Here is a 25,409-nt window from a genome sequence, read left to right as displayed (position 1 = left end):
GTCTGTGGTTAAGTAGGCACAGAGCTGGGTTTGGTCTCCCCCTCTCTCATTCACTTGCGCACACAAGTGTGCTTCTTCTCTCTTCTCTCTCTCAGAATGATGGCTCTGGGTAGAGCTTTCGCTATAGTTTTCTGCTTACTTCAAGCTGCTTCTGGAGAAAGTGGCAATGCCCAGGATGGTGAGTCATTTCTCATTCCTTTTTGAAAGGATTTCAGGTTGTCTTTAGCATACACGTTTAGGTTACACAGTTCTCTAACAGGCCAGAGCTGGGCAGCAAGAATTTAGCACCAGTTAGGTCGTTTTGTGGGTATTTATCACCAGGACAGAGGGAATGAGGACAATGCTGCAAATGGCTTGTAACTCACAAGAACTGTCAAGGAGCAGTGAATTTGGTTCAAAGTCTGGCTCATAAATGTGGACGGATGCTGGTGCACTCAGAAAAGAAACCTCTTATCAATTCTCTGTTGGGGCTGGTTGGACAAATCTCTTCCAAAATTGTGCCTGCCTGAAAATATAGTCATCATTGTTTTGTTTAACTATGTATGGAGTTCTAAAACCCTAGATATCCATGATAAATTAATGGTCAGAAGCAATAGGTTTGTGAATTCACCAGAATTGTATTTCTAGTGTCTAGAACATAGGAGTCACTTGATAATGTATTTCTTCCAAATACTTTAGCTTCTGCAGATTCATGGTAAATTGCTGATGAATAATTCAGTAGTGTGCTGGGGAAAGTGTCTTCTTTGAAATACACAGGATTGCTTTTATATTCAGCGAATCCATCATATGGTCATCACAATTCTCTTCTGAATCCATAAAATACTTAGATCTTGACTCCTTAAAAATATGCATTCTAATTCCAAGACGTGTTCAAAAGTCTCTGGTAGACAAATGAGCTACATGGAATGTGGATCTCCAATTTGTTTCTACAAATTAATTAAACTGTTCTCTCTCTCTCTCTCTCTCTCTCTCTCTCTCTCTCTCTCTCTCACACACACACACACACACACACACACACACACACACAAATACAGACATACACACAAACACACACCATTAGAAAAGTGGTATATATTCTGCCTCTCTGCCTCCTAAGTGCTAGGGTTAAAGGCAGGCACCACAATGCCTGACTTATATGTGCATTCTTAAACTGGGTACTGTAGCACATTTCTGTAATCCTGAATCTTAGGAGTCTGAGACAGGAAGGTCATAAGTTCCAGGCCAGCCTAAGCTACATAATAAAAGCTTGTCTCAAAACACATTTATGTTTTCTTTACGGAAAATATCAATACACAGCAGTCTAGAGACTCGGTTTAGCTCTTTAGGCAAATTCCCTTAGTCACGCTTCCTAAGCTTAGATATTTGTGTGACTTTACTTCATAATCAGCAAGGATGGAAAACCCTTGCATTTTCTTACAAAGAGCGTCATCAGAGTCCCACTCTCCAGCATGACTGAGCATGAGTCACTTTGTGAGGAGAGTCACTATTTCATGTTAAATATGTGCAAATGTATGGCAGGAAGCATGAGAACTTGCTGCTGTTTCGTGCAATCCTTTACCACTATTTTTTTCCTGTTGGCCATACTGCTGCTTAAAAAAAAATAGCAAAAATTCTTGCTGTAAACTGGATTTTCACTTCAGCTTTTTAAATTTCGGGATTTTTTTTTTCAGATTGATGAGCATAGCCACCCATATGCATCACATAAGCATGTCAAGATACCTCCTACTTTGTGCTGGAGGCAATCTGCTTTTGTTGTTTTAAAGATAAAGTTAGTTTTCTAATAACTAACAGAGGGTCAGATCAAGCAAAGAAAACTTCAAAAGCCCTGACAGTTCAAGCTCTTCATCAAGTAATCACTCTGTGAGAAGTCTTCTAAATGGCACTGCCTTGCTTATAATATGTATTCCAAATGTTTTAAATTTCTACACTTAGAATTTGTATTTAATGCCTAGATACTTCCTATCGAACGCTGGATGCATTAACTCATTGTTCCACATAATCTCAAAACCACAGTAAGAGTAAAAGCTTCCATCAATATACTACAATCTTTTTTCAAAAGAACTCCAAAGGCTGCATGGATACGTGTGTGTGTGTGTGTGTGTGTGTGTGTGTGTGTGTGTGTGTGTGTGTGTGTGTGTGAATATGGGCTTTGGGTGTCTGTGCATTCAGTAAGAGAGCCCAGCCCAGCTACAAAGTTAGAACAGCGAAGATCGACATGCACACCCCCTGCATGTGGTACTCTCAGCTAAGAGTTCTTCAGCTCACAGGAGGTAGACTATTCTCCCACAATGGCATGTGACTTTCCCCCATTTTTACAGCAATGATTTTGGTTACAGAGCAGTTGCATGCCGTAAGAACACCTGCTAAAGACTGAATGGACAGTTCATTCAGTCAACGCAGCTGCTTTGAGTGCAGGAAACATGGCGTGGTCAGCTATTTGCATACTGTGTGAGATAACTTGAGACATACTTTGTCACACTGGGTGGTTGGAGTGTGTGGAGGTCTTTTCTTCAGCTGGTGCCTGTCATCGGCTTGAAGTGCACTCTCTCTGTCATCGAAGGAAAGGTTTTGTAATAAAGATGATCCACGGGATGTCTAAACCCAAACAGTAGGTCATCTCTATTACAGAGTGTTGGTGAGAGGCACAAGCGAAGTACAAGACTGTATGAGAGCTGAGAGCTGCTGTGTAAAGGCAGGCAATAACTTATACCATACATAAAGAAACTTGTTGATGTTCCAGCTGTGAAATGCTAGGCTCTGGGATTGCCTAGGAAGTTAAATTCTTGTGAACAGGGACGCCAGTCTGTGTCTAGGTGAGCTCTGAGATCTATTCCTTATTACGGTCACTTTGCCTGGTTGGCCTGTTCACAACCTTTTATTAACCTTTCCACAGACCTTTGGAGGTCATTCATTAAAGTGAATGCAATTGAAACTGCATATAGCTGCTCAGTCACTCATCTGGGGCTATTGTCAGTACATCCTGCTTCCATATGAAAACCAGAAAAGTATAAAATCTCTATTTGGGTGAGATTAAACATCTGAAAGCTGTCAGGGGCTGTCCACACTCCACTATCATGATATAAGCCCGTGATTGCTCTAGATTTTCCTTGTCCTTATTGAAATGTATTTACTGGAAGATTTTTCTGACTTTATTCTCCTATTAAATATAATTATATATACATATATAATACATTATATATAGTGTATATATGTATATGTGCACACTTTATATATACATATGTGGCTATCTCATATACATATATACACAAATACCTATTCAATCATGGGTTCTATAAGTAGCTTAGGAAATCAAATAATACCTTTGATAAATGGCAGTTACCTAAAATGGCTACACATGCAAAAAAATTCATTTCCCACTTTCTTCTAGAATATTGCTGATATGCATAGAATACAGTAGCTGAAAACAATCTACTCATGTAGGCTAAACCTTCTCGTCATTGGAGTCTACTGTTTTATACTTGCCTCAGTAGGTCATTTAAGATAAGATGCTCTCTGTTGCCCAGAATAGAGCCATCAATATTACTGTTGGGTTGTGATGTCCTTTCAGGGAACAATAAAGACACATATAAAGATGTGAACTTGGAACCAGAATAGTTATTATTATCTTTCATTTGAAAAGAAACTTGGAAGGGAACAAACGAAGACCTGCAGAGAAACCCAGGGTTGGATTAGGTGGCATATAAGTGAAATACAAGATCTCTTATCTGAAACATGTAAACACTTCAGTGTAAAAAAAGATAATTTCAACATTTTAAAGTCTCACTGGGGATTTGTTTATTAACATTTAGTACTTTTTATTTATGCGAGGCATTTCCTTCCCCAAACATGATAGATCACCTGGCTGAAGTGGAGAATATAACCTCAAATAAATATTTTCTAAATACAGTTTTAAAGTGTAACAAAGGAATTCTTATATAAACAAGGAAAGGGGTTTGTCCATGTCCCTTATAATTTTCCGAGATACCAGTCCAATGGTAGAACTGTTTGTATGTTCCTGACACATTCCTCCACTATGACTTTTTTTTCAGTTAGAACACTCTGTAATCTGCATCTGCACATTGAGGTTGGTGTGTGTGTGTTTCTGGAGTGTGTGTGTGTGTGTGTGTGTGTGTGTGTGTGTGTGTGTGTGAGAGAGAGAGAGAGAGAGAGAGAGACAGACAGACAGACAGACAGACAGACAGACAGCAGAGACAGAGACAGAGAGACAGAGCACATTGAAACTTTTGCTGTGTCTTTGGAATTTCTTTCTTTCTATATATATATATATATATATATATATATATATACACATATATATATAATCAATCTCCTTCATGTCTGTTACACAGGTGACATTTTAATTAAAGGATATTAGATTTTCAACTGATATATTCATTTGCCTTTGCCCCTTAACAGCTGTGTCTTGTTCTTTCTTCCCAGGAGATCTAGAGGATGCGGAACCAGATGATCACTCCTTCTGGTGCCACAGCCAGCTGGAAGTGGATGGAAATCAGCACTCACTGACGTGTGCTTTTAATGACCCAGACATCAAAACCACTAATCTGGAATTTCAAATATGGTGAGGAGGAATCTGTCTCCTGTCTCTATGTGTTCCTTTCAGGACCTGCAAAGGAGGGAGTGTCTGTCCTAAGTATCAAATGCTAAAATTTACTAGGTTCTCAAAACTTTCTGAAATACTTTGCCCACTGCCAGAAATTAAAGTGAGGCAACTCTCACTTCATTTGTTAGTTCACAGGGACACATGCAAATGGTGGTTTTGATCTTGGAGATTCTACATCCCTCCATATTTCACAGTAATCTAAATAAATGCTGCTTTGCCTAGAACATTCTCTTAAGGCAGTGTACTATTTTCAAATTCCATTATGCAATGTAATTGCTTTGGCTTCTAGTCCCAATGCCAATGTTTAATACGTTTTTGATTTGCAGCAAGTTATGCAACATGTATTCTTTAGTTTCTTCATGTAAAAAAAAAATGAATGACTTGATCACACAGGAAAGTTATGGTGATTAAACAATTAAATATACGTAAAGAGCTCAAATAAACATCTAATATTTAGTAATGGAGAAAAGACATTAAGTGATAATTCTATGCATATATATCTAAAACACCCACCCTCTTGAAATAGTTTAATTCCAGACAATCTAGTCAATGGAGAATTTCCAGTTATCCATAGGACCAAGTTGATTCTTGGTTTCATATGGCCCTGGAGGAAATCAAACTGCAAGAAAAGCTTTAGGTCTGAAAGTTAATGGAGACCTCAAGGAGCTGAAGCTTCTCCCTCCCTCACCAGTCATCGCTTGTTCTCAAGGTTTATTATCTCTAATATGAGATTCTGACTTGTGGCTATTTCCAAATTCATATCAGATGACCTCCTTTTTTGTAAGTTTCCATATAAGGAAAGTATGTCAAGGTCTGCAGTAGTAAAAGAGGACTTCTTAAGTTCCATGAGCACTAAGGAAGTCCTTTGCCATCTACAACCCAGATAAGCTGTAGCTTCTCACTTTCCTGAATCTATAGCAGCTTCCTGAGTCTATGCACAAGTTTTTCCTGAAGCCATTAGAGGAACAACATCTTGGAGTCGAAATTCACAGCATAACACCTGTCTGGTTTTGTTATTGTATTTTTAGAGCACACTTTCTATGGAGAACAAAAGCATAAATACCCAAGATCTGGAGACATACCCTAGTCAGTACATTTCCTGCTATGCAAGCTGGTGAATCTGAGATGAGATGCCTAGAATCTATGTAAAAGCTGAGTGTGCTATCTGCAATTCCACCCCTGAGCTATGCTGCAGATGAGGGTTATGAAGAGAGATGGATGTGTGAGCTTTACTGGCTACTCAAGCTAGTCCAGTCAATGAGCTCCAGGTTCACTGAGACCCTGTTTTAGAGAGTAGCATGAAGAATGATAGAGGAAGACCCAAGATATTGGCCACTATTCTCCAAAGGTGTGTTCACACATCAACACCCACAGATATATGCAAACACACACACACACACACACACACACACACACACATACAGGACATACATACATACCCCACACTCAAACCAAAACAAAATACAGATGTCAAGAATTATTCTTACAACTTGATAAATCAGTAAATTAACTCATCTAAGCAATATTCTCAGTTTTTATGGGAAGTAAAATACCCCTTCACACAGAGGTTGTGTTTTCCCACCCAGTTCTTGGTGAGCTGTGATGAACACTGTTGTTTCACTTGACCAAGCCACAGCTGACCTTTGTGTCCACTTTCTTTCACATATTCAATCATGCTCTTGCCCACTGTAACAAACTTCCCTTTACTGTTCCCAGTTCCTCTGACATATATTAGCTTCTCCAGAGCATCGTCACATTATGTTTTCCAGTTGGACAGATATTTCTGTTTCGAAAACCTGCCTTAATATCTGTGTGTGAGTGTGTGTGTGAGTGTATGAGTGTATGTGTGTGTGAGTGTGTGAGTGTGTGTGAGTGTGTGTGTGAGTGTATGTGTGTGTGAGTGTGTGTATGTGAGTGTGTGAGTGTGTGAGTATGTGTGTGAGTGTGTGAGTGTGTGAATGTGAGTGTGTGAGTGTGTGAATGTGAGTGTGTGTGAGTGTGTGTGAGTGTGTATTTGTAAGTGTGTGTGTGTTTGTGTGTGTGTGTGTATGGATTAAGGTATACAAGGTGGAAAACAGAAAGTTGATGTCAAATAGCTGAAAAAGATTTCTAGATAACTAACATTTCCGTGAGGCACCTACACTCTCAGAGGGACATTCATGTACCTTCTAGGTTGAGAATACGGTAATTAAACAGTTCTGAATTTGTGTGTTTCTTCTTCAAAAGGGTACTAGGTTTTGTAAAACATTTGTTTTCTTTTAAAAATAAATGTGTGAAATAGAAGTTGGGATTTACTGAAGTTGTTTACACAGTGATCACTGGTAGATACTAGGATCCTTCTCTCAGAACATGATAAATTTAACATCTGTCCTAGATCCAACCGCCAATCACTGAACAAGAAATGGACTGTTTGTTTGTTCGTTTGTTTGTTTTTTAGTTAACTGATTTCAGGGAGGGATCAGGTTAACAAAGCTCACAGATGTGAATTGCTAGTATACCAATGGGCTAGTTCACAGTGACAGATACAATTATTATGAAGATATAAATACTCATGATTGGCTTTGGTCCAATAGGAATTAATGGGGAAAGGGTGAAGAGGGTGGAAAAGTCCAACAGATTACATACCAGAAAAACCCTAAATTATCTACAGAGTGTCCTACCTTTTCTCCCCTGAAATTTGAGTCAGGTTTCAGGTGTCTTGACCAACAAAGCTCTGGAAGAAGTACTGGGATGAAAGTCCAGCAGTCAAGCTAACTAGACCTATTCCCAGGGTGATGTTCAGACCAGCATCACAGCAACTGTCTTACACTGGGGTACACCTGGTGAATGCCTGGCATGTGCTAGGCATCTGTAAATGGTACTTGATTCTTTCAGTATGAACATTTTTGTGTATGTGGGTACACTGTGGCTGTCTTCAGACACAACAGAAGAGGTCATCGGATCCCATTATAGATGGTTGTGAGCCACCATGTGGTTGCTGGGAATTGAACTCAGGACCTCTGAAAGAACAGTCAGTGCTATTAACTCCTGAACCATCTCTCCAGTCCCCGAACATATAGGGGAAAAAGCAAGGGCAATCTGTTGCTTTTACTACTGCCAATTGGACAATCTCTCAGTGCAATTCACATAAAAATATTATGTTAGCATTCAACAGTCAGATATGTCTTTTGGGGGAGCTCATTCAATTTCTATCAGTTTCCACAAAAGCAATCATACTGTTTCCACGTTTTCTGTACCCTCATATTATTCCCACATACCACCTACAACTTTAATTATGTCACTAATTTTCTCCATGACTGTCACCTTTACAGGCCAACTGATATTATAGCCCTTAGGAATATCTATCAAGTATTGTTAAGTGTTCAGTCCTCTGGACAGTAAACTATATTATCTCTTTAAATTTCGAGTCATATCCTGTCTTTCATGGCCATTTTTGTTGTTTGTTTGTTTGTTTGGTTGGTTGGTTGATTGATTGATTTTGCTATATTTTGTTTTTCTACATTTTCCTTTGGTCTGAACATCTGTTTATGTTGATAAGACAAACACATCCCTCATACTAAACTGCACAAGACTGGGGGAAGAAGAGAATGATGGAATTAAAATTTAGGTTAAATGATCTTTAGCCATCACTCTCTACTTTTAGAACAGGTTTGAGAATGTGACTTAGGGCCAGTGTCCCAAGGAATGGCATACAAGATCAGAATCATGAACTATATATGTACTACTTGAGTAACAACTGTGATCTTCTCCTTGCCGTACATATCCTAGAGAATCTCTGGTCAATACAAATATAATGCAATCCCGAAATCTATGAGCACATAGGTCACTTTAAATTGTTTTCATTACATTTTTATTACATTTAGTGTTTGTATTTGTGCATATGCATGTAGATATGCATGTGTGCATGATTTCATGTGTGTGTGTGTGTGTGTGTGTGTGTGTGTGTGTGTGTGTGTGTGTGTGTGCAGTACACAGGTAATACCAATTCTCTCTTTCCATTATAGGGGTTCTGTAGATTAAACCAGAGTCTTACCCACTGAGTTATCTGGCCAACCTCTTTCAGCAGCACATTTTTTCAAAAACTAAAACAAAAATGAAGTTAATCATTCCAACATGTGTTATTTAATTTGATACTTTCAAAAATTATTATTTCAACATGTAATCAATATAAATAGCATGCGCAGATAGTTTGTGCCCCTTTTATAAACATGTGCAAACTATACAGTACATAAATACATTTAGACCATATTATAGTTTGAACTAGCCATATTTCAACTGAGATATATATCTCATATATATATGAGAGTGGTTATTGGATTGAATACTAGAGTTTCAAATCATCTCTAAGTGAGCCAATACAGAGAGACCAAATAAATTTTTGTCACTGAATTGCATACTCCTGCTGGCTATGATGAGTTTCCTCCCATTGTGTAAGTAAAGTTGTAACACAAACAAAAGCTGGCGATTGTAGTCGACTTGCTTTATTTTACCATGCCAGCATGGCTTCCCCTCTACATGGCCAGTTCTTGGATCTTAGGACCTGTCCACAAGGGGCCCAGCATCACAGACAGATATATGGGACTTCTTACTAGTCATCACTTACTAATGTCATTGTCGAAGAAGCAGGTGTATGCCATTTGCAGTCGAGCCTAAATTTCTAAAATACCAAAGAGCTGCTTCAGGTTCATGACATATAACTGAAGAATTTACTCATTTACTTAAAAGATGTTTTAAATTTAAGTAGTTGCTTAGAGCCCACTAGCCTCTGCTTTCTCTACATCACACTGGTACCTTGAGCTCAACAGTTGGTATTTCCCCCAATGCTCTCTCTCTCTCTCACTTCTGTTCTAATTCAGCAAATCCTGGCAGCCTTTCTATTAAGTGGTTGTTGGTGACAGACTTCTGAGTTTTTCACTCATTTCACATCTGTTCCCTTGTATGTAGTTCACGTTGATGCTTTTTAAATTTTTACTCTTTTTCTAAGTGATACATTTCAGAGAGGACATTGCATTCAACCTACACAGGTACACAGAGATTCTGGGGATGTGGGCTTCTGAAAAACTCTCTATCCTGATAGTCGTTCACAAAAACTAAAATTTGACAGTGGAAAGGGAACAAGGGGAGGGAGGAATAGAGGAAGGATCAGCATGAGGGTTACTAGGAGGAGAGACTGATATTGGGATGGAAAGTGAATAAATAAATTTAATAAATATAAAAATTAATATATATGTATTAAAAATAAACTTACTCATGTAAGTTTTGACCCAAGTCTAGCTTTGCCAAAGCTATGAGGATACCTTTGTCTTCCGGTACAAAAAAAGGGTAGGAGCCATCTAATAAGGATTAAAACTTGTACCATATTCATCCAGTGACTGGCCACTCAGTAGTTACAAAGACGGGGTATAGGAAAATGAGCATCATCTAGACTACAACTCCTGGGCATGTGACCAAATGAAAGAAGTCAAGAATGAAAGAATCGAGTAGTAATGTTTTTACATTGATGAGAACTACTATTGGCTGGCAAAACTAAGACAGGAAAGAAGGGAGGACTCTGGTTTTCCTTAGGAATCAGGTTAATTGTCACACACTCAAAAGGCAACCATTCAGTGTAAAAGAAATATCCTACACCTAGAACTTGACTGACATTTGCATACCACACATATTTCTCAAAAACCACTGAAGACTGACATATCTTGCTATGCACAGTTCCCTCCTCCCACTCCAAACCCTGCAGTGAACTGTGAGCAAAGAAAGTAGGCAAAGTTAAGGGAGTAATGGGGGAGAAGTAAAAATGAAGTCATGCATTCTCATCATAAAAATAAATGATACAGAGCAAAAAAAATGCTAGTTTTGTTCTCTTTTCCCATGTTTCAAGCCTAATTTCCCTCTTTTGAAAAGTGTCCTTGTGAGTTTATTTTCCTGCAGACTCTTTGTTCTTCAAGCCCAGCAAGACATCCTGAAGAGAAGAAAAGCTGGGGCCAGTTGGAAGTAGCGATCTTGGCAGAATGACTCTGTACAAGTTGCTTACACGAAATGAATTCTTCCTACTAACCGATTACATGTGAGTGTGTGTCTTGTGCATTTGTGTGTGTGTGTGTGTGTGTGTGTGTGTGTGTGTGTCTGTATGTGTGAGAGGAAGAGACTCTGTCTCGGCTGCCCACCCCTTTGTGTGTGTGTGTCTGTGTGTGTGTGTGTGTGTGTGTGTGTGTGTGTGTGTGTGTGTGTGTGTATGTATGAGCATATGCATATGGATCAGAAGATTATAAGTCTTGGGAACTAAGGTTTGGTGATTTCTTTGGTGAACTGAGTGCCTTTCTTGGTGTGTGCTCAAGATATGGTTACTCTGAAAAACTGAAATATTATCTTTTACATTATTTTATTTTTATGGCTTAACTTTGTATTTAGATGTGAGAAATGTATAAAATCGTATAGGATTAAGGATCATATTTATATACTGTGCTATTTTAAGCCATCTGTGTTCATTCTTCTGTTTTTTCAGTAATGTTTTGTTTTTTCTATACTTTCATTCTACTGATAAAACATTGATAAGTAGTATATAAAATAGTAAAGGCTCTAATTTATAAGCAGCAAATTTGTTTGCACAGCAAAACAGAGCAGGCGCAATTTATTTAAATTTCTTCAAACACCTGTCTGAAATGTTTTGTAATTTCCAGTACAAAGTCCTTGAATATCCTTTATAAATTTTATTTCTAAGTCTTTTATCTTTCTACTATTATCTCAAAGGAACTATCATTTTTAAACTTCATTTTCTAATTTTGTGATGCTATCCATAGAAATACAGCTAGCTTTTTTCTGGTGGCTTTGATGGATTCAATTATTTCCTTTAATTATGTTGGAAGTCTTTATAAATGTCCATATTAACAGATAGGTTTTTTCTGCAAATGAATTTGTTTTTTTCTTTTCAATTCTGCTTACACTTGCCTTTGCTTCTCCTCTCCTGTGAACTGAGGAGGAGCTCCAGTGTGCTGCTGTGTCTGAGTGTACAAAGAGAACTGTCTCTTGTCCTCATGTTTGCCATTATGATTATATTAAATTTTTATAATTGCATTTCACTGAGTTGAACAACTGTCTTTATTCAGTTTCTTGTTGGTTGGGGAGTTTTTAATCATGAATAAATATGTGATTCTATCAAAAATTCTGCTTCCATGAGAGATGAGTGACTTTTTCTTCTGTCAGTGTGGTCAGTTATGCTGATTGACGATTGAACATTGCACCTGCTCTGTTTTGCTGGCACTCACCGCACCTGACATGATACAGTATGATTACTTTGAAAACCATACACACATTTTGAAATTATTATTCTTTAATCTCTTTTTACAGGCCAGTCATTACCCCATCCTGGTCCACCTTCTGACAGTTCCTCATCCCATTCCTCCTTCCCCTCATGCCCCAGCCCAGTCTCCAAGAGGATGGCTCCACCCCACCAGACCTCCCCATTCCCTGGGACCTCAAGTCTCTTGAGGGTTAGGTGCATGTTCTCTCTCTGAGGCCAGACCAGGCAGACCTCTGCTCATGTATACATTTTTTAGACACTGTTTTAGATGCCCTATGCTGGCTCAGTCTCACTAAGTGGTTGAGGATGGTCTCAAACATCTAGTATTCCTCCCTCTATGTTTGGAGCATGTGATTACAGGTATATTCTGCCATAGTAGAATTATGTAGGGCTTTGAGGAAACTAGGTAAGTATTCTACAAGTGAGTCCTTAATCCTATGTATACAGTCTGGAGAGATGGTTTTCTTTCCTATATTTTGGTAGGTTTGGGTGCCAATTTTAAATGGTCTTCACAGAATAACATAGATCGTCTCTATTTGGGGAAGAAATTTGGTGGTATTGGCACTGTCTTCCTTAACCACTTGCTAGAACTCAGCATCCTTTAGCCATCAAGCACGTAGTTTTAATTGTGAGGGTATGTATTAATATGAATGTGACTTGTATTGAGACATTTAATTTGTATGAGGTTAAGTTTTAAGAATGCTTTCACTTCAAAAATTCATGTTCACTCTCACAAATTGTTATATGTCCTATAGTTTTAGTATCTATGTAATATAAAATTGTGTCTCCTCTGACATTTCAGATATTAGTAACTTCTAATCTTCTACCCAGAGTATCATAGAAGTTCTGTGTAGACAGTGCTGGACTCAAATCCACAGCAATCCTTCTGCTTTAGACTCTCAAATGTTAAGATTACAGTCATGATCTGCCACGCAGAACTTCGATTCCTTTTCTTGACCTATTTTGTTGAGTTCTATTAGCCAAAGTCCTTATGATCCTGGACATAGTGATACGTGCTTTCAGCACTATGTGGGATCTCTGTGAGTTCAGAGCCAGTCTATGTAATGAGTTTGGGACTATATAGAAAGGTTTCTGTCTCAAACAACAAAAAAATACACAAAGGCTCTATGAAAACACCTTAGCTTACTTATTAAATATATGTAGTTGTATATATAAACCTTTCCAGCCAATTTAGCATTCCCTTTAATCCTATCCGAAGTAACAGTATCAACATTTCTTACAGTTATATTTTTCATTTGTCCCCAAGAGACATTGATTACTTTTTTATCTGAACAAAGTTTTTGCTTTTTTAATGATTAATTCTAAGAACTATATAGATCTTGCTCCTAATTTCCATAAGCACGCTTTCACCACTTCAAAATCATTTGCACATAATAATTGTAACAGAACAGAAAGCTCTGTTATTTAAATTCACTCTTATTTTTCTCCTCAGCATTAGCTCACCTACTTACATACCTGTGGACACTAAAATTGAATTCATATAACTAAAGGAACAATGTTACTTTAATTGTATGCAGAAAGTTATACCTCAATAAAGACTTATAACTTTTTGTTTCTACAGTGGGGCTCTTCTAGGCATAGATTGCCTAACTCTTAATAAGCTACGAGAGATGTATTTTATAAAGACATCAAAATTCTTACTGATTGGTAACAGCAGTGTATGTGTGAAGCTTGGAAAAATGGATGTAATTTGCAAAATTTTGGACATAAGCACAATAGGTAAGAAAGTGTGTGTAATGGAATGGCTTCCATAGTTCAGACAGCTGCTGAGATAAATCTGTGCTTTCAGAGTGATAAAAATATGCAAGTCATGAAAACACTTTGTAATAGACAATAGCAACTTTTCTGACTCATTTTTAAGAAATGAAAATTTGACACTTGAATCATGAATTCCTACTGTGAGAAACTATGCTGAGAATATTCAAACTCAGCTATGAAAGAGAGGGTTTGACATCAGTATAAGGAATGTAACTGAAGCAGGCCATCTGCCACCTTCCCATATGTCTTTCCTTTAATTCATTCACTTCACCTGAAGATCTTGAGATCTTTTCTCCATAGTCACATCATATGCCAAATGTGTATGGCTCAATTAATCATTTAAAAATACGTTTTCCATATTTTTCAAAGTTCTATAAGTGAAAGAGAACTTAGGGGTGGGAGATAAATGAATGGATAGATAAGTAAATGATAAATGGATGATAGGTAGCTAGATAAATCAATGGATGACAAATAACTAGATAGGTAGATAGGTGATAGATAGATAGATAGATAGATAGATAGTAGATAGATAGATAGATAGATAGATAGATAGATAGATAGATAGGATATATAGATAGATACATAGATATAATATAGTTATAGATACATAGATATAAGAACTGGGTCCTCTGATTGGGACAGTGGTGTTTTAAAATCTTTAGGATAAGCTAGAGGTTATAAGTGCGGGTTAAGTGTGGATGTTGCTGAATTGGGTCTAAGTTCTTAAGGTAGAAAACAAGAATTTATTGCATATTTGAATCAAACTTGTTTCTGAAAGGAATTTATACCTTTGAACTAAAGGTTTTTTACTGACCAGACAGTGCCTACTGATTATGGAAAGTGTCACTCCAAATCTACTCATTTACATTTTAATCACATCTTTAAAATATCGTTAGATTGTTATTTAGCTTTTAAAAAGTAAATACCATAGCATAGCCATTATGATCTAAAATATAATTATTTTTCCAAAGAGATTAAGTGAGGAGTGAAACATTGATTTAACCTAGAATACACATAATTATATAATAGTGAAGGCAGTTATATTTTAAGTTAAACTATAATTCGAATTAATGCAATGGCATATTAACTATTTTATTTTTCTGCCTCTGGAAATTTACAAGTGAAATATATATATAGAAAAGCATTCAGCATAATCACATACATGTAAGTTTTGCTGGTTTTAAAGTCTATGACCCCTCTTCTCAATATCTCTTTCACTATTCTAAAAGAAAACAGAGCTATGAGATACAGTGGGAAAATTACCCCATCTTTGTTTAATGATGATAATAAAGAGGAAAATAGAAGTTCTATGTCTAAACAATGTCTTAGGGAGAGAGCAGAAGTCACAGATGGCTTAACAGGTTGACGACACAAAAGCTAGGCTGGCATGAATAGCAGAGGATAGACGCCAATGAACAAGATCTTTGCGCTTTGAGCATGAGCAAGTTGGTGTTTACTCATTTGGAGATGATATTTTTCTACAGATCAGTGCTTAATTTGTGCACTGAACAAAGGCACCATATTGAAAGGCTAGTCACTCAGACTGCTAAGGTGTTTCTCTTGAAGAGTGAGGTAGCAATTGTTGATCATCTAAGAAAGCACTTCAACATCAGGAGATGTTCGCTTTCTTGCATTAACCATCTAAGAACACAAACTTCTGCAGCTATGGGAGCAGAGAGAGCACACCCACAGGATCTGGGGATTCCTGCTCCAAACATAATCCTGGTTCCAAAATATCTAGTGTTCATGAAGGACCGTGAGACATCTTCCACAATAGACCTCAAGACTAACCTCTTACATGAGAGGCAATGAGGGGAGAACAGCTCCCCAGTGAAAGAGGTGGTGTGGGTCTCTGGGAGGTTCCTAGAAAGTGCTGCATCCCTGAACAAGTATAACAATAACAACAACAACAACAACAACAACAACAACAACAACAATAATAATAATAATAATAATAATAATAGGATTATTTCCTCCTAATTCCTCAAGAGACAGCTCATTCACTAAATTATCTTTTCCACAAATTTTAAACTAAATGCTCTCCTGACTAATACCTAGAACCAGAATCCTAGTCACCTGCAACTTTCTCTCCCACCTCCATTTCTTCACAGATGCCCAGCCTACTGTCCTGCCTTCCTGCTTTGTTTCGGACACTGATAAAACTGTCTCAGGCCAAAGCTAGACATAACAGACTGACACAGATGTTTTCCTAGAAAAATCAATACTTTTCTCTGGGTTTGTGCGGATGATGTGTTAGCTTTCTCCTTCCAGTAGTGTATCTTACATGGCAAATTATTTCTAAACAGCCTCTCTATGAGGCAGGCAGAGGCCTATGAAGCAAATAGGTTTATTTAGCTAAAATTGACAGAAGAAAGTCTGGAGGCCACTCTGGAATTTGTTAGCCAGGGCCGGGATGAAGACTCCACACTTGTTTGTATTTGAGGTGAGGGCCAGAGGTCTCCGATCTATCCTTGCACTTCTTTTACCGTGAAGCCCATTAGTAACACATTCTCTTGTATTCTGATGTATACAGGTGATGAGATTTATTTTATGACCATTTAGAACTTCCTCCACACTGTGACCCAATTTTCTTTCCCCTAGGACTTCAGTATATAGAAAGAGACCAAGATGAGATTTATACATGGAAGGATTTAGGGGCCAAGATTGGAACTGAGACAGTTCTGTCTACTCACAACACTCAAAAGGCCACACCAGCCACAGAAAGGGTGTGGCAGTGCTGTCTGGATGTGAATCAAGGAGAAAGAACATTTGGCTTTGTGAATGATCAGCTCCTAAAATAGAAAGCTCTGGATGGGTTTCAGAGCAGAGGGCTTTAGAACATGTAGTTATCAACAGTGAATGGAAAAAGAGGTCAGGAATTTGAAAGAGGGCAAGCAGGGTATGTGGGAGGGTTTGAAGGGAGGCCAGGAAAGGGGAAAATGACACAATTACATAATTTTTAAGTGTACTTATGTCCTTTTTGGCTCCATACACAGATTTCATTTCTTTTCTCTTTTCTTCTTCTTCTTCTTCTTTTTTTTTTAACAGTTAAACCTGAGGCGCCTTCTAACCTGAAAGTAGTTTATCGAAAAGAAGCAAATGACTTTTTGGTAACATTTAATACATCTCACTCAACAAAGAAATATGTAACAGCATTAAAGCATGATGTGGCCTACCGCCCAGAAAGGGGTGAAAGTAACTGGACGGTAATGTAAATCAATTGTGTTCATAAAATAAATATCATCTTGTCCTGTTTTTAGAATTTAGTCTTCACTCAGAGCGGTCCCCAGAGTCCTACACCTTTAAGACCCCACAGCTCCTGCATCTTCTTGGCTGCTCTTCATTGAACTTACTTTAGTTTTTCATTATGGTTTGAACTTAGACAGGAATGGATGCGCAGACAAACCTGATCCTCGCTATACAAAGCCTCCAGTGTATGGAATGATCAGGAAGAATAATGGTTTTGCATAGCACAACCAAGAAGTAGCCACGATTTTTTCCCCTAGGACTTTTTGGCGGCAGCAGGAGGTCAGCAGAAGAAAGGGTGGAAGGTTTTTCTGTCACTTTGTTTTTATGTTAATGCCTAAGGATTCAGTTGCAGAAGGAACAATTTGCTTTTCCGATCTCTTCATTTTCTGGATGTTTAGTGGGCTTCCTCATGATCTGCTGAGGTTAAAATGATCTTTCTGGGCTTATCTTTTGTTTGGGAGATGAGCTGGGAGAGAACGGATCCTGGGCAGTTGGGATTCTCTTCATCTGCCAGCTTAACCTCAGCCCTCCCTATTTCAAATAGATAAACAGAAGATGGCTTCTCTTTTTCAAGAACAAAAGAATGCTCATATATGCCCGATGCCCCTTTACTCAAGCTGGGTCATTGGTGGCACTTTGCAGTATGCTGAGGCATGCCACTTCCAGATGTGCATTTCCATCAAAGCCATCTGTTGACTTCCTCTATCTACTCCACAGCCACATGCAAACTGGATGGCCTTCATCCTACCTTCTTTCGTTCATCATCTGACCATGCTACCAGTGCAAAAGCAACATTAGAAGAAGAAAGGATTATGAATAGATGGTTCTAAGACAATAAACTTACTGTCTATTAAAAAAAGTAAATTAAAATGTCTGACCTCTATTCGAGGCTTACTTGTGTCAATACACACTAATGTAATTGCTAAGTCAAATAAAAAATTAGCATCAAACGACTACAGAACTGCTAACAGATGGTCTGTCTACATACACTTGTTAGTTAATCATCAAGAAAGAGACAAACATTACAACAGGTGAATGAGCAGAAAACTTAGAAAGCTGTCATAAATAAGAAATATATGAATTCAATTAACGTAGTCAAGTAAATACAAATAACAATGGGATACTACTTTTGTCTGTAAAATCAATATAATATCTTTTTCTTAAAAACAATACAGTGTTGGAAAAATCATATCTTTATTATTATATATGGTGTAAAATGTTATCTTTCTGGACAGAAATGCCTTGTTCACTGCCTACCATATGTTTCCCTTTGGTGCATGAAAAGAGATAGAAAGAAAAAGGAGATACTGGAGTAGAAGAGGTAGCTATGAGCCTAGGAGGGGGTTATACCCTCCAAAGTGAGAGACAATAATTCAGCTGAGTACCGACCCTCACCTACTATCATTTAGAGCCTGCCCCTCATTCTGCTCCTCTGAAACTTTGCAGAGTTCAACTCCTTCATCTAAGGAATATGAAGGAACTGCCACAGACTACCAACATGACTAAAAGGGTTCCTATTACAACTGAGAGGTCTAGCCAACATGTCTTTTTGCTTCTAATAATGTAACTTGTTTTTTCACCCTAGCATGTATATTTATTCCATACAAGAACAACAATCCTACAGAGAAAACTACAACCAAAAGCAGTGTATGAAATCAAAGTCCGATCCATTCCCAATCATGAATACTTCAAAGGCTTCTGGAGTGAGTGGAGTCCAAGTTCTACCTTTGAAACACCAGATTCCAAGTATCAAGGTAGGCAAAGGCTGTAAAATCCCTGTGCCTTCCCCATGACTTTATATTCTGAAGTGTGGCAGAGAGAGGGAGCAGAAGATCGCTGGGACACTGGGAGCCCTCTTTACTTTCTTTGGAAAATTGTCTGCCTGCCACCTTAGCCATTTTTCTGGACTGAGAGCAGTGGGAGCTGAGCCATAGTGCCAGATAATGGATATAGCAGATTGTCTCGACGTCACTGTCTTAGGTTCTCAGGAATCTACTAATGAATCTGCATGAACTTCTTACACACTTTGCACCTTTGTCAGGGGTCATGGCTGATCTTTCTGTGGTCCCTCTAGGTAATAAATATCTTTGCTAATAGAAAGGGAGCAGGTCAGCTTGAGTATCTATCACATCTCCCCTCCTAGAACAATAAAGATGCTATGGGGAATGTCAATAGTCAGAGAAGCCAGAGAACATACCTCAGCACAGTGCCCAAATCAACTTACCTAAAGCTTCTATTTGAGGAGGATGGAGGTTTTCCCTGCTGAACCAGCTTCACACTCTCACTCTGGAACTTGTGTAGCCTCAGGATGAACCTCTTGTTTAGACTTGTTTCCCTTTGGGTATGGATAGTTGGATGCAAGTTTTTAGGCCATCATAAAAGGTCTGTATATTTCATGTAGCTGATGTTCTTGCCATGGTCACCAAGATCAGCACCACTCTTCCTGTCTATCAAAGAACTGTTTCTAAGAAACAATTAGGCGAGACTGTGTTATTAAGTAAAGTCAAACCACCCCAAATATATACCCCCACTTTATGCTTACTGAATACTAACTATGATCTCTCCTTACATTCCAGGGGGATGGGATCCGGTTTTGCCAAGTATCATCCTTCTGAGTTTGTTCTCTATGGTTTTGTTGGTCATTTTAGCCCATGTGCTATGGAAAAAAAGGTGATTTTCTTTAATAATCAAGAGGGTTCTTTGTGGAGCCCCAGAAAAGCAGGACGCAGCTTCCACTTACTGATCTAGAAAATTTTTAAAAAGACTTGACATTTCCAGAATTACAGTGGCAAGTATACACTTTCCTATTCCTAGGTCCCAGTCAATTTACTGTAGATGATCTCAGAAGAGGTAAAAATATACAAACTAGATATAAGACAAACATTATTCCACAAATATTAATTGTGTCTCTCTATGTGTGTGTACACATGTGTGTGTATCTGTGTCTGTGTATGTACACATGTGAATGTGCATGACTGTGTGTGTGTGTGTGTGTGTGTGTGTGTGTGTGTATGTGGTGGCTGTCTGTGTATATGTTTGTGTTCATGTGTGTACACATGCAAATGTGTACTGGCCTACTGGCATCCAAACTCAATACAGATTATCTTCTACCTTGTCTTTTGAGACAGGGTCTTCCACTAAACATGAAACTCACAGTCTCAGTCAGACTAATTGGCCCCTACCATTCCAAACATCCTTGAGTTACAGATATATGTTATCATGCATTGCTATCCAAACTCAGTTCTTCAGGGTTGTATGGTAAGAAGTTTGTTTATTGGATTATCTCCCTAGGCCATGACCCTCACCCCAATAAGAATTATTTAAAAAGTGTTTTCTAGTGCTTTTCCCACAGCCTCCTAAAGGCAGAAGAGGTGATTACTCATGCTAGTGTAGAGTCTATTTGATCTCATGACTTTCTGCACACAAATTCGCAAGATTTTTGTATTCTACTCTGTGGTAGAATCATGCCGTGTGAAATTACTCAGTGTTCTAGGAAGATGCCCTCAGCACAGGGCTACATATTCCTAGGACAAAAAGTACTCCAATTTGAAAAGTGCTACCATAAAATAATTCCCTTGAATGGCTTAGAATGCATTCCCAATTTCCACTGGAATTAAAGCAAAACCTTTACTTCCAGTAAGGACAATGAATAAGACAACAATGCCAACATTGAGCATTAAAGACCAGGTCCATTTTAACTCCATATCAACACCAACAGTGCCTCCCTGCAAACCCCCCTCTTCTCTTTGGGGCGCTTTGCAACATAATTCCAATGTCTTGTTCATAGTAGATCAATATCAATGAGCTCTGTTCTATCTCTTCCTTAAATCAAGAGCAAGATACTGTCAGAGAGAATAAGATATATTTCCACAGTTGCTCTCTAGCAGTAACAGAGCCAGTACCAGAAAACTGTTTTCCCTCAAATAAGGGGAAAGAGATGGCCATGTGCCTTCTCCTTCTGCCGTTTGTTTCATGTATGACTGTTCTCTGGTTTTAGGATTAAACCTGTTGTATGGCCTAGTCTTCCTGATCATAAGAAAACTCTGGAACAACTATGTAAGAAGCCAAAAAAGGTAATTGCTTGAGGTGGAGAAATACCATAATGTTGAAATCTTAATCTAAGAGAAAAAAAGAGAAGGGGAAACAAACACTCAACTTTTGGTCTTTCGTTTATCTCATAAATAAGACTCCTTACAAGACTCTGAAGAATAAAACCAAGATACACAAGGCAGGGGGTTGGAGGAAAAAAACAATGTTTACTTCAAACCTGTCATATCACAGCTCAGTCGAAATGAAGCCAACTGAAGACCAAGCAGTTTGTTTTCTCACATGGTGCTGTAAATTGTGTGAGAAAGTTTCTTAGACATTTTTTATTTTCCTGAATCAGTTGTATAGTAGCTCCTCTTTCCATTGCCACCAATGCTTCTGTCTTTCTCTGCAGAATTTGAATGTGAGTTTCAATCCTGAAAGTTTCCTGGACTGCCAGATTCATGAGGTGAATGGCATTCAAGCCAGGGATGAAGTGGAAAGCTTTCTGCAAAATGATCTTCCTCCACGGCCTGGGGAGCTGGAGAAGCAGGGACATAGAGCAACTGTACACGGTGCAAACTGGCCATCTGAGATTTCAGGCAGCACACCAGAAACGTTCCGAAGAGAATCACCCCTAAGATGCCTGGCTAGAAATCTAAGCACATGCAATACCCCTGCATTCCTTTCCTCTAGGTCCCCTGACTACAGAGAAGGTGACGGAAATAGGTCTCATGTGTATCAAGACTTGCTGCCAAGCTCCAGAAACACAAATGGCACTGTCCCTCAACCATTTCCTCTCCAGTCAGGAATCCTGATACCAGTTTCTCAAGGACAGCCCATCTCTACTTCTTCAGTATTGAATCAAGAAGAAGCATATGTCACTATGTCTAGCTTTTACCAAAACAAATGAATTATAAGAAACCTGAGACCCCTTCCACAGAAAACCAAATGATCACTGAGATGGAAAGTCTGGAATGCTTGTCTCCCTCATAGCTCTTAGAAGAGAAAGTCAACATGGACTTGCTACACATCTTCAGCATTCTAAGAAATCATTTTGATCTCCTAGCTCAAAAGCATTTATTCAAAGCAGGAAGAATCTGCTTTCCCCTTGTTGGATTAGTCATATGAGTACAAATGACCCAATTAAAATTGTAAAACTCAATTAAATGAAGAGTAAAGGGAAAGATAGAAGGAGGTGAATACAGGAAGAAGAGAAGGATGTCAGTGGTGGGTCTATCATTAGGACTTACTATATATCCAGCAGTACACAACGGCTCTCATTTCTTCCTCACAATAATACTACAATGTGGGTTCATCCATTAGAATTGTTATTTTCTTTGTCATAGATGCTGAAGTTGAAAGTGGAAATTTTTAAGTAATGTCCAGGTTTTTCTTCCAGCAACAGATGAAGCATGCATTCCAACTTCAACCCTCCTTGGCCATGAACCTGTCCTACTACTGAGTATCAAACATCACCACTAAGTGGGTGGTTACAGTCAGAATCCAAACTGGGTCATTTTGGAAAGGGAAAGTTAGAAAAAATTAATAGCAAGCATAAACTGTATCTTTCTTAGAGAGATGTGGATACATGGTCACTTCACGTAAAGTGTCTATGAGGATGAACATAGAGGACAAAATACACTTATGGGAGTGAAATACCGTGACCATGTGTCAAAGGAAGTGGGAGAAAGAAAAAAGGCACCAAGCTCATTTGATTTTGTTTTCTTTCATTTGAAAACGAACCCAAAAAGTAATAAGTTATAAGTCAAGAAGTTCCAGAGTCAGTTATCTAGACCATGATCTTCCTGCTGCTATTACCCATCGGCTTCCCTGTGAGATCGTATGGGGAGCTATGGCCAACCTACATCAGAGCAACATTTAACAGTGAGTAGATGTCTCCTCCTGTGACACCATTACACCTTACCCCAAGTTCTACAGCCTTGGATATTGCCTAAACTACAGGAAGAAAGGGCTGTGCACACCTCAGTGATTATCCCAACTGAAACTATGTTTGTGGAAGCATAAAGAAGATGGGTAAGTTACTCAAATGCAAATGTTGATTCATGACTGCAAGCCACAATTTTGAATCCCTGCTGTGTATGGCCAGTCTCCTAAAGAAAACAACAAATAACTGAAAGACACCGTGATTGGGTGCCTTAGCATTAAAATTCTTTGTTTCAGTGTTGACATTGGTTGTTTAAATCGGTGTGTCTCTTCGGTCATGTATTATATCTATGCATTATATTCAGATAACTACAACTGCTGCTAATGCTTGATTATATACTCAGGAACCACATGCCATGTAACATTACTGGTTTGTTCTGCCATTTTTCCTCTTGATATTTAGAAAGGAAGACCAAAACTCTTGGCCAGAGACAGTATGCAAAACAGAGATGTCAAGAACTATGTCTAAATAATGTGAAATACAATGAGAAATAGGTAACAAATTTATCAACCAACTATGTCTGGATCCAGAGAATCTCTAGTTATTCAATTTATTTTCTATAAGCCTTTGTCTCTCTCTTCATCCAGACTTCCATGGGAATTTTTGCCTTCAAATAAAAGAATGGGCAAATTTCTGGAATTGACACAGTGCTGGTATTTTTCTTTTCTTTTCTTTTCTTTTCTTTTTTTTAGCTCAGCAATTTTTTTCTCCAGTGTTCTTTCATACATCCACTACAATGAAGTTCTCTGGGTTGACTGTACACTTTTTAAATGAATTAATAGTATTCTGTAGAGCTATTGCATAGATAAATGTATGGTATGCATTACCATTTCATGTTTAACTAAATGCTAAGGAACTGTATGTCTGCAATGTACTCTGTGACTATGAAAACTACACATAAATAAATGGGCTCTATAGTTCAGCACAGACCTCTTTACCTACTTAAAATGTTCCTAGGCCATTTAATGTGTTACTATTTTCAGAGAGATATTTTTAAGTAATTCAATAATGAACTAATAGCAATATGTTGAGACTCCATTCTGCCTTACTTTTACACTCTGCTAGCCACTAAACAATGGGATGAGATACTCCAAGCTCACAGTTATATGGAAAAAAACAGACTAGCATTAAAATATATCACACTTATGTTTTATGCCAAATATCAGTCAAGATTCTTAGCATTTAGCAAAATAAGTGCATTTTAAGAAGAAAGAGAGTTTACTCAAATATTAGATGGTTCCCAGACCTGCTGGAAGGGTGAAGAGCCAGTCTTGCAGGCCACAGCGTCTCCCTATATCTCTGAGACTGACGCCTTCAGAAACTAAACATCGTTACTTTCCCTGGGGTCACCTGCTCCTGGGAAGTCTTGGTGATGACACCCAGTGACTTCACACCACAGATTGCTGGAGTATAACAGAGCCAGAGCCTGTGGATGACAGCAGCAAGTTTTGCCCTTGTGTGGGCCACAAAGAACTCCTGGCATTTAAGTATACAGTAAATGCAGGCAATTGCTAAGGGATTTGGGGCAAATCTCCAACATACAATGAAGATTCTACTTCTAGGAGAGAAGAAAAGAGAAACAAAACCAGGTAAAGAGGCTGAAGAGATGACTCAATGGCTACAAACACTGGCTGCCCGCCAGTTTCAGAGGACCCAAGTTCAATTCCCAGTATTCCTATGGTGATTCAGCACTGTCTGTAACTTCTTTTTTGCAGAAATCCAACACCCTATTCTGGCTACCCAGAGCACCAGGCATGCATATGGTACACAGATGTAGATGCAAACAAAACACCCACACACAGATAAAATAATAATTTTTAAAATATTAAAAAAAATGGGTAAAGACTATATGGAAGAAGATCCAAACAAGGACAACGTGAAGGTCACATTTCATAGGGTAATGCAAGGCACTGGAGTGGGACAAGTATCTGAGCCTGGAGATGACATGGGGTTTCTCTCATTGTAGGGAAAGTATAGTGGTCCATGGAGTTGTGACAGAAAGCACTGGGAGGAATGTACAAGTATAGGAACTACCATAGTCATTGCTGACTCAGACTTAGCTCCACTAACTGCAGAAAGGAAGAGAAATCACATTTTCATGGAAATAACACAATTCATCTTGAATGTTTACTTAAAGCATGTCTGTATATTCTATGTTATGTTGGTCAATTTGGGCTACTTAAACAAGGCATTGTAGTACAAGTAACTTAAAAACAATTGAAAGTCATTTCTCACAGCTGTCATGGAGTTCTGATGAAGGCTCTGAGTCAAAGAGCACTGAGTTCTCACTGTGCCTTACATCATGGAAGGTATTCCTAAGGACCCTTGGACAGACTTTAAAAGGTCCTACTTCAAAGAAGAAAAAACTTCTATGTGAATTGTGAGGACTGCAGCACATTACAAGGTCATTCATCCTAGGATATGGTCATAATTTCTTCAATAAATGCACTGAACAACAAATGACCCTCTTTAACTTTTTATTTCTTTAGAAT

At 38.4% G+C, this 25,409-nt stretch overlaps 1 protein-coding gene across 3 annotated transcripts; it reads left to right on the top strand.

The window, feature by feature from the left end:
* Positions 1 to 25,377, top strand: Il7r (interleukin 7 receptor). Of its 3 annotated transcripts, none has more exons than NM_001106418.1 (8): positions 21 to 178; positions 4,441 to 4,579; positions 13,498 to 13,655; positions 16,743 to 16,900; positions 18,529 to 18,697; positions 19,520 to 19,613; positions 20,941 to 21,016; positions 21,385 to 23,556. In NM_001106418.1, exons 1-8 carry the CDS (start codon positions 97 to 99, stop codon positions 21,880 to 21,882), a joined length of 1,374 nt encoding a protein of 457 aa, NP_001099888.1. In that variant the 5' UTR covers positions 21 to 96; the 3' UTR covers positions 21,883 to 23,556. The 3 variants fall into 3 exon arrangements, with proteins under 3 accessions (XP_063137593.1, NP_001099888.1, XP_006257761.1); XM_006257699.5 differs by lacking the exon at positions 21 to 178 and adding an exon at positions 10,547 to 10,682 and having other exon boundaries at positions 4,454 to 4,579; positions 21,385 to 25,377; XM_063281523.1 differs by lacking the exons at positions 19,520 to 19,613; positions 21,385 to 23,556 and having other exon boundaries at positions 1 to 178; positions 20,941 to 21,020.
* The last annotated feature ends 32 nt before the right edge of the window (positions 25,378 to 25,409 follow it).

Source organism: Rattus norvegicus, chromosome 2, assembly GCF_036323735.1.
Source record: "Rattus norvegicus strain BN/NHsdMcwi chromosome 2, GRCr8, whole genome shotgun sequence".
NCBI classification, from domain to species: Eukaryota; Metazoa; Chordata; class Mammalia; order Rodentia; family Muridae; genus Rattus; species Rattus norvegicus.
The sequence above is the reverse complement of the archived record's forward strand: the minus strand, read 5'-3'. Positions and strand labels throughout refer to the sequence as shown.